We start from the raw sequence: 9,840 nt of genomic DNA, 5'->3' as shown, positions 1-9,840 counted from the left end.
AATTATATATTTTTTATGATTAAATGCAATGATTATTATTTTTAATGGTTAAAAATAAAGAAAAATATATATTAGAACTTAAAAAAAATAATTTAATATGAAATCCCACAAATAAAAATTAATTTAGGGCATGTTTACCAAGAGAGACTGTTTTTTTTCTTTTAAACATTCAGGTACACATATCAAAGCTTTTGTTGAAAAAAAATTAAATTTTAATAATGTTCATGGTTACGTCACGTTCAGTTTAGTCGCGTTGACTGAATGGGTGTGGTCTTAAAAAAAAAAAAAAGAAAAAAAGTGTGGTCTTGGCTAACATGCTTGTTACTGTCGTGCGGATGAGCAGTTCTGCGGCTTGAGTTGCCTGGCCAAATTATCGGTTTTAATTTATTTTTTTTTTAGAAATGGTAAGTTTGGTTGTGAGTTTTGAGTGTACTGTACATCAGTATAAAGATTGTGTCAGAATAATATTTCTTTCGAACTTTGTTTGCTTTAATTCGCAAAGCGCTTTGAGAACAGGTTAGATTAGCTAAGCGTTAGCTTGTTTGACCTACACCAAGAAAAACGAAATGGCGCACTACTCGGGTAGTACCCGTTAGCTTGGCGATAAGACATTTAACAGTACTTGGTAATATATATCGTCAATATAAGTTAGCTTAACTTTCGCTACTAATTGTTCTATGTAGCTGATTTTTCTTGACAAGATGTTAAAATCACGAAGAATCACTTAATAGCCAATTATCCATGCAATTGATTTTTTTCCCTCGGGAATTTTCCTACAGAAAGTTGAACAAATTCACAGCTTTTAATTATGACTTCAGTTTTACATATAGATAGCTAAGGTTGAACTTGCACAAAAGTTCCAAATGGTTAGCTTTACTCCATAAGTCATGTGGCTATCACGTTGGGACAGAGCTCTCAAGCTAGCTAATTCATAAGTCAAACTGAACATGGCAGAGAAACATACAAGACTGCCCAATATTGCTGTGGGATCTACACATTTTTCAAGTCGTAACTTCACCCCCCTCCCTCTTTCCTTACTCCTTAAGGATGTTAACAAGCCCAGAAACATCTACCAGACTGTACCTTATAAGTTGTCAAATGGATACATCCTACCTGAGGGCAAACTGACTCCTAACGCTCTCTTTGTTGGTGGGATAGACATGAAGGTAAGTTCTGTTTAAGTTAAGATCACTTATTACCTTTTAAAATGAGGACTGATCCTTGTTCAAATCAAACTTTATTTATAAAGCACTTTTCATGCCACAGACAACACAAAGTGCTTTACATGATTAAAAACATTTAGGCATATCTCAGATCATGCATATTAAAAATAAAACAAGCTTTCAAAGTAGAATTACAAAACAATAAAAACACTCATTAACTGAAATGTAGGTATAAAATACTAAAAGTGATTAACATCTGGCCTGATGCTGCTGTTAAGCACGCATGGCACATTGCACAAATGTGCAAATACATAAAGGAAAGCCATGTTTGCATATTGAGTTAGGCAAAATTATACATGAAAATGAATTTACTAGAGCTTGGTTATGTGGATGAACACATCCTCCATCTTTCCTTGCCTGCATAGAAATTCAAGAGTAAAATCAATTCGGGATCTGTAAAATGTTTTTTTGTTTAAAACAAACCAGGTTATGTTTTTCATGACATAGAGCCGTGTCTACATCATGAGAAAATTTTTAAAAACCCCACAACCCCTCCCTCCAGATGCAAACAGATGGGTCATCGCCTTGCAGGCAAAGAAAACCACGCCCACCAGTGCATATGAAGGGATGTGAACTTATATGGTGTAGATTTGCTAGTTTCAGACTTCTGTTCTTTCACACTTTCTGATAAATATTCCTGCAAAGGGCCGGTGCTTTTGAGGGGTGTAAAAGTAACACTGGACTTTCTTTACCTGCTGATCCTCATCTGGCGACAGACAGCAGCTTAGATTGTGGCAACAGCAATTTACAGCAGCACTTCCTGCATCTGCCACAACTTGTCGCGAATCTCCACAGTTTTCCAGAGCCTGCTGGTGCGCTAACGGCGGAGACTGATACAGTTCAGGACCACCTTGTTCATGTGTAACTGAGGAGATTCAGGAGGGGAAAAGTCTTCCACATCAAAGACCGCTTTGTGGCGTAGGTGCTTTGTGAATCTCGCTTTGCATCTTGCCAGTAAGCTGAGCTGCTGTCTGTCAGTCATTTCTGCCTGTGTATCCCATCCAGCCCACTCAGCACTCCCCGATCACCCCACACCTCCCACCCCAACCCTCACAGTTTCAGGCATTTTCTAAAAAGTAGTGAGTGTATTTACACTTTAAATGGTCAGGCAAACCATTGTATGTGGGTGAATAACCTGGTATGTTTTTAATTATAAAATATAAATTTACCAGCCATTAGATTATGAAAATTAAAAATACTAAACACACTTTAAAGAATAACCTAATATTTTGTTTTGATCTGTATTCCTTTTTTTATCCTACTAATTCAATGTCATTGCCATATCAGCTTTGAAAATGTGGGCACTTGCACTAAAGAAGAGTGTTACTTTCAGATTTTAGTTAATTGAGGAGAAGATATGCACTTGATCATCTTGTAAAATTAACAAATTATATCACTCAAATTTGATATCTTGAGTGAAAATAAGTAATGGCCATCGTTTTGGTGTTCTGGAAGTTCACATAGTTCACTTTGGTGCTTCTCTGGTAGCCTTTAACATACGGAGTGCAGTTAGGCTAGGAAAGCAAGAAAAAATAGGTTTTATAGTGTAAAATTCTTTTTGCTCCCAGGTGGGTGAAAATGAAATGCGTGAATTCTTTGCAAGATATGGTGCTGTAAAGGAAGTAAAAATAATCACGTACCGTGGAGGGATCTGCAAAGGGTGAGTTGTGATATTTAGAAATGGGTATTGATGCCAGATGTTAACTACTTTACAACAGTACCTCAATTTAAGTATATTTTATTCAAAATTTGATATATCTGTTAATTTGTTAAATGTTAAATGTTAAAGGTAAAGGTTTTTAACCACTATATGTATTTACATGGGAAGTCTATCTAGATGTTATGTTTGGATGTTAGAAAAAGAAACAAGCATTCACAGGTACAGTTGTTGTTTGTTGTTAAAGTGGAAACGTATTGTTTGTCACTTAAATTGTGTGAATGTGCATGCGTATAAATGGAGTAACAAACTTTAATGTAATATTTAGGTTCTTTTAAAATATGATTTGAGGTTCTCTTTTTTTCACATTTTACATGATTTATTAGCAGTGATTGAATATATTCTTGTATTGTCATATTTTGTGTGTTCTTAGTTATGGGTTTGTGTACTTTAATGAAGATGTCAACATCCAGTCAATCATTGAGGTGAGTGAATTTCTGCCTGTCTTATTATTCTTGTGCTATGTCAACCATGGAGAGCAATGTTTTTCTGTAATTTTTGTTACAGCAACAGATCAGTTTTAAGGGCCGGAAACTCAAGCTGGGTCCTGCCATCATGAAAGAGCGGAACTCACGTAAGCATTCACTCATTCATTCATTCATTTATCTTAAAAATGAATTCTTTGGGTCTTAGTTTGATAGTGTGGTCAGAAAGTGTTGCCACTACATATGGTTCTGTTCACACCTAGTATTCATACACATTTTGGGTGATCTGATCACAAGTGGACACCTACACAAGGGTTTAAATTAGTGCTGGGCACATTTTTTTAATAAATGCGGTTTTAATTTAGGCAAGGCAGCAAAAGTAAAACATGCTTTCTGACTTTTACAAACGTGAAGCATAAATCGGGCCTTCTTCTGTGAGCTTTCAGTAGAGGAGTCGTTTGTTCGTGTTCATGGGGAGACATCATCTGTGTTGACTTGTTTTCGGACTTTGTGGTTTTTGTATTGTTTGTTGTCTTAACTGTTTGGTGGTCACAGAAATGGAGGAGAATTGTGAGCGTGCAACCATGTACAGTCTGAAATGACATGCCGTTGTTTAAATGAGGTAAATAACATCAGGCCGTTTAGTTTTTAAAGTTTGTCCGAGCGTGGATGGTAGAAATGTTCAGAGACACAACCTGACGTTGATGAAGTTAGCTTCTGATCTGTGAAATACAGAAAGGCCGAATCAAGGGGTTTAGCCCAGATGAGTGATGGATTTTTTAGCATGTGCAAATTAATATATATATATATAATACAGCATCTAAACGTTCCAATTCTGACCACCTTGAAGCAAACAAAAACCCTGCATTACACTTATAAATCAATATTCTTTAATAAAGCAAAATAACACTAAATAAACAGCTCTCATCAACTATCAACAATATCACTGACAGTCAGCTGCTAATTGAAGATACCTTAGATTGTTCCAGGGAATACACCTTACATCCACTAAAAGCAGAAAATATAAAACAAGAGGGCTACTAAGTTTGACTATAAAATTATACATACCCAGACTTTTCCATCAGATGGTCAGATAGTGAAGCGTGATTTGTCACTTCAGAGAACGCATCTCCACTGATCCAGAGTCCAGTGGCAGCATTCTCTACACCACTGCACCCGACGCTTTGCATTGCTTTTGGTGATGTATGGCTTGGATGCAGCTGCTCAACCATGGAAACTAAGTCCATTAAGCTTTTTGCACTGTTCTTGAGCTGATCTGAAGGCCACATGAAGTTTGGAGGTTTGCAGCAGTCAACTCTGGAGAAATTTGCCATCCTTTGCATACTGTACGCCTCAGCATCCGCTGAGCCTGCTCAGTCATTTTATGGGGCCTACCACTTCGTGGCTGAGTTGCTGTCAGTCCCAATCGCTTCCACTTTGTTATGATACCGCTGACAGTTGACTGTGGAATATTTAGGAGTGAGGAAATTCCATGACTTGATGTGGCATCCTCTTACACTACCACAGTGGAATTCACTGTGCTTCTGAGAGCGACCCATTCCTTCATAAATATTTGTAGAAACAGTCTGCATGCCTCAGTGCTTGACTTTAATACACCTGTGACCATGGAAATGATTGGAACACCTGATTTCAATTATTTAGATGGGTGAGTGAATACTTCCCAATAACGTGCGTGTGTGTATGTATATATATATATATATATATATATATAATGTATGTATGTATGTGTGTGTATGTATGTATGTATATACACACACACATCAGTCTTGGCTTTAGTGCGGCTCAGGCAGGTGCAGTATTCAGGCTACTAAGGCGCTTCTTCTTCAGGGGAGGCTCGAAGGCGGTATGCAGGTTTCTTTATGCAGCTATTTCCTCTCTGTTGGACTCCGGTACTGCACGTTACTTCCGCAGGGTTTTTTTTCCCCTCAATAATAAAATTCAGTTTGGGGCTTTTAAAAAACATCTGGGGCTTGGGCCTTGCTGGTTCGAGCCTCAGCTGGGGGGAGTTTCAAACAATGGCTTTTCTGTGTGGAGTTTGCATGTTCTCCCCTTGTATGTGTGAGTTCTCTCCGGGCACTCTGGCTTCCTTCCACCATCCGAAGACATGCATGTTAGGTTAATTGGTCACTCAAAATTCTCCCTAGAAATAAGTGTGCGCATGAGTGGTTGTTTGTCTTTCTATGTTGGCCCTGCGATGGACTGGCAACCTATCCAGAGTGTACTCTGCTTCTCGCTTGTTAATTGTTGGAATAGACTCCAGCTTGAATGAATGAATATTCTAAGGAGATGGTAGATTCATTGAAACACAGTGTCTGATATTTGAAACCTTTATTCTGTTTATATAAACAAAGGGTGGGATTTCAACATTTTAATTATGATTAATTAATTCCCAAAAATTTAAAGCATTAAAAAATTAAAGCATTTAATTGCAGTCTGCATTCCAAACAACGTGGAACGTTTGCCATTGCACTATTTCTGGTACACCTATTAAATTGAGACACACGTCAGAGCTGGGCAACATCAGTGTTGCCAATTAAACTACTTTAGTGCTATATGTAGTGAGTTTTCAGACCCATCTTTGAAATAGACTCTATTTCAAAGAATCGACTAGCGACAAATCTAGAGGCTTTTTCTGGAGTTATTGGAGACTTTTGGAAACCAACCTGAAAGCATGTATAAGTTACTTCTTCTCAATAAGCAGCGCTTCCCCAGGTACAAAGAGCTGTTGGTACTTGTTTGTGTTTTGACTGCACTTTTCAACCATCACAAAACACAGCTGTATCGAAGTTGTTTCAACAGGTTTTGGCTTTTTTTTTTTTTTTTTAGTTCAGTAAACATTTGTCCTCACAATGATAAAAAAACAAATATAGCCATAAGTAGTAAGTAGTAGGCGACCTTTTAATATTGTGCAACTTATTGGTTCTTGGTGTTTCCTGGGAGGATGCACTGCTATGTTTCTTGTGCTTGACATTCCAGTTATATTTCAAGAATGTGTGAAATTGTGATGTGGTCTGTGTGTAGTAAATATTACAGAAAATGTACATCAGGCTCTCTGCAACAACTGGGGTTCTTGCAGTTTTGTTGCAACTACACAAACTCACCTGAACTTCACTGTCAGTGGCTGAGCTATTGGAACAGTTTCACGTCAGGGTAACATGTCCGCAAAGGAGCATAAACAGGCCATTACTCTTCGCTGTCTTCACACTTATTTTTGGCTAATGGAAGACACACTGACTCATTAATACCGGTTGTGAACAACAGGTTCTTGGTTTCATACTCTTGTGTGTCCTCTGCCATTCAGGCTCCATGCTGTCCCGCCTGGTTGAACCAACTCCTTGGATGAGTCCCACCCCGTACTTTTACTGTGCCTGCTGCTCACCCATGGGGGGAGGGATGTCGCAGCCCTCACCCATCCTGAGTGGATGCAGCCCATACAATCAGGTATCTCACACACGTGAGAAAGGGAGGAAAAAAAAAAGTTGACAGAGCAAATAAATGAGTTGTGTATTCCATTAACAACCCGGCCACACACATTTTCCTACCACTCTCAGGCAAAATTAAAATGAATTTAGTGTTTGAAAAGGTTGGCTTATGATTGTAATCAGAGCCAAGACTAATGTTATAAGATGGGATTGAAATAACTTTACATTTTAATAGGAAACGTGGAAAAAAAATATGATGATTTAATGTTATTGGTAATAAAATAAGTTTGCACCAGTTATGAGCAGTTAGTTATTTTTCCCCATGACAAAGTTATTTCTTTAACTGTATTAGAAAATTAGAATTTCTTTGAACATCATCTTTGCCCTTTGAGGTCACATTTGTCCTCACTGTTTGCAGCCGTACTCTTACACCAACTTTGGAGGGGTCATGATTCCACCGATGCCGATGAACTACGCACAGAATGCCTACCAGGTATGTTTTAAAACAATTAAGAAGATTTTGACCATTATCCTGCAACAAACTTGAGATAACGGTTTCAGTCTGTGTTAGGCCCACCTTATTCTGCCTGTAAAACAGGCCAAAGCCCAAGTCCGGCTTTCTTTCTTGACTGTTGATTTTGCCCTTGAACTTTGCTGACCCCTCTCTCCCCACATAGTACATTCCACCTCCCTGGACTGCAGACCAGAGGACACAGCCTTTCAGTCAGGTACCTGTGCATTTATTGGAATAAAAGGTTACTTTCAAGCCGCACAAAACATATTCATCCTTTCAAAAATCACAAAATTTCTGATTATTCTCTTTATATTTTTTTTTGTTTAGAAGAGAATAGCATCATCTCTCTCCACTAGTTCTCCTCAAACTGTCATATTCATGATCACCACTAGAGGGTGCTGTCAGGCCTAAGAATAGACTGTGTGAATCATCATTGAAATGCACCTGAACTGTCCAAAGTTGGCTTTATGTTTTTTTTTTGTTATGTTATATCCTGTTCCCAGAACTTTGTGGACTGTGAAGTCAAGACTATGTTGACTGTGCTGTAGTTCAAAGCCCCTGACAGCTAAAGCACTACTTCAAAACACAGTAGGTAACAATCTTGGAGGACTAGTAGCCTGCAAAGATTGTGTTTTTCTCACCTATGAAAAGAATAATCTGTGAGATTACATCTTGAAATTCAGATTAACTGTAATGAAAAACAAGGCTTATTTTAAACTTGTCACATTATTGCCTTTTCCTGCAAAATCTGTTTCTGAACTTCTCTGCCCCCCCTCCCCTTTCATAGGCATCCTCAGTATTTTGTTGGTCTTCTGTTTAACATAAAGTGATTTATATTATTGCAGACTGGTTAAGTGTGCATTTGAAGAAGAAAAAAAATGGCTTGTGTTGTAATTTTCTTCTCCTTCCTCAAATTCAGGTTGTGGTGGCATCAAAGAATCCAAATGCACACTGACATCTCGACGTTCCAGACATCGGGATGCAACTCGCCTCTTCACAATGTTGGAATGCCCTCCCCTTTCTTTCTTTGCCTCAAAATTAAAGAGCCATTTTAACACCAGACTTCATGAGCTTTCCACTTTAACTCAACCAGTTTGATCCCAGCCACTTTAACCAAGATTAAGGTTGACCTGATGTCAGCTGCTTTTAACTCACTTGGATCACAGTGACCGTTGCACCGAATGAGCAGGGCACCATAAATGTACCAGCTGATGCATGGGATCACATTCTTATGTTTTTTTTCCACCTTTGTTTATTATTCCAGACAAAAGATGAAAGGACTTTTAAGCTTACACTTTGTGCTTATTTATGTTTTATTTATTTTTTGAATTATTTTAAATATTTGGTTGGGGTTTTTAAGCCTCTGCGAGGGCTCTTTGTACATAACTCTTTCTATATATTGTAACAATGTCTTGACAGTAATTTGTTCTTTACAGCTACGGAGCGTTTCTCTTCTCCCAAGTTAGGTTCAATGCTCCTCTGATTAAGATTTTCATTAACTTTTCTACAAGCATAAGGGGCACTCCATTAATTCAAGCAGTCATTTATTTTGTGCTACATTTTATTTCCATTACAGTGAATGAGAAGCAGATTTGTCTCAGCACCGCATCAGTTTTAGTCATTTCTGGACTAATTTTCAGTTGGTTCCTGGAGTTTGTAGTCAGGGTCAATCACGGCATCGATTTGTTTACCATCACACAATCAATTTGTAAGCAGAGAGGAAAAAGTAGAAAATGTGGGATTAGTTTGAAGTAAGGTGCTTTATTTCATTCATTCATTCACTGCTCAGTGTTTGTTCACTACGTGTTTCAGAGTTTTGGGGTTTAATCTTGGAGACATTTCCACAAAGAATTTTATATGTATGTCACAAGTGAGTGCACTTGATGTTTTGATATTTTATTTTTAGAAGCAACTTGGCACAACTGAAAATGCACATTTGTAAATGGTGTACGTCACTGATTTGTCTTTTTTCTTTTTACACACTTGTTTGTAGTTTTGCATGGACATTCACCTTGAGAGCTGTTGTGTGCAAGTGTTTTTTTTCTTGTTCAGAGAGCCTTGGCACTGCACTGTTTGGTATTAGTTGGTGCTCATGTTTAGTAGAGTTTGGGCATTTTTGTTGAATAATAAAGTTTAATTTGTTGTTATGTTTGTACATTTTTCTTAAAATGCTAAGTTCATGTTAAAAGTTATATCACTTTTGAGTTGGGAAGCAATGATCTGCTGGAAGCTTCGGAGAGCAGCGAACCTTCCAACTGCTGCTCAGGGCTGAATTGCTCAGCTTGCCTGGCAACAAGCCCATCATCTTTTGGTCACAGCTTTTTGTTTTTGTCATCTTCTGATGGTGTGACTGGATTCCCTTGAGTGCCCTTTCCAGCCTTTGACCCACCCTCCTAACCCCCTGTCAGACGTTTCTGAATTATGGATAAGTCTGGATAGCTGTTTTATGAAATATGAATTTTCTTAAAAAGACCCCTGAAAAAACATCTACTAATCCTGATAGTAGGTCAACATTGCG

General features: G+C 38.0%; 1 protein-coding gene across 1 annotated transcript; it reads left to right on the top strand.

The window, feature by feature from the left end:
- The first annotated feature begins 310 nt into the window (after positions 1-310).
- On the top strand, positions 311-9,465 carry dazl (deleted in azoospermia-like). Its single transcript, XM_042012398.1, has 10 exons — positions 311-404; positions 1,047-1,166; positions 2,792-2,883; positions 3,314-3,365; positions 3,448-3,514; positions 6,688-6,827; positions 7,227-7,301; positions 7,486-7,536; positions 7,826-7,910; positions 8,242-9,465. Exons 1-9 carry the CDS (start codon positions 402-404, stop codon positions 7,868-7,870), a joined length of 645 nt encoding a protein of 214 aa, XP_041868332.1. The 5' UTR covers positions 311-401; the 3' UTR covers positions 7,871-7,910; positions 8,242-9,465.
- The last annotated feature ends 375 nt before the right edge of the window (positions 9,466-9,840 follow it).

Source organism: Melanotaenia boesemani, chromosome 17, assembly GCF_017639745.1.
Source record: "Melanotaenia boesemani isolate fMelBoe1 chromosome 17, fMelBoe1.pri, whole genome shotgun sequence".
Taxonomy (NCBI): Eukaryota; Metazoa; Chordata; class Actinopteri; order Atheriniformes; family Melanotaeniidae; genus Melanotaenia; species Melanotaenia boesemani.
Note: the sequence above shows the minus strand (reverse complement) of the source record. Positions and strands in the feature narration are given on the sequence as shown.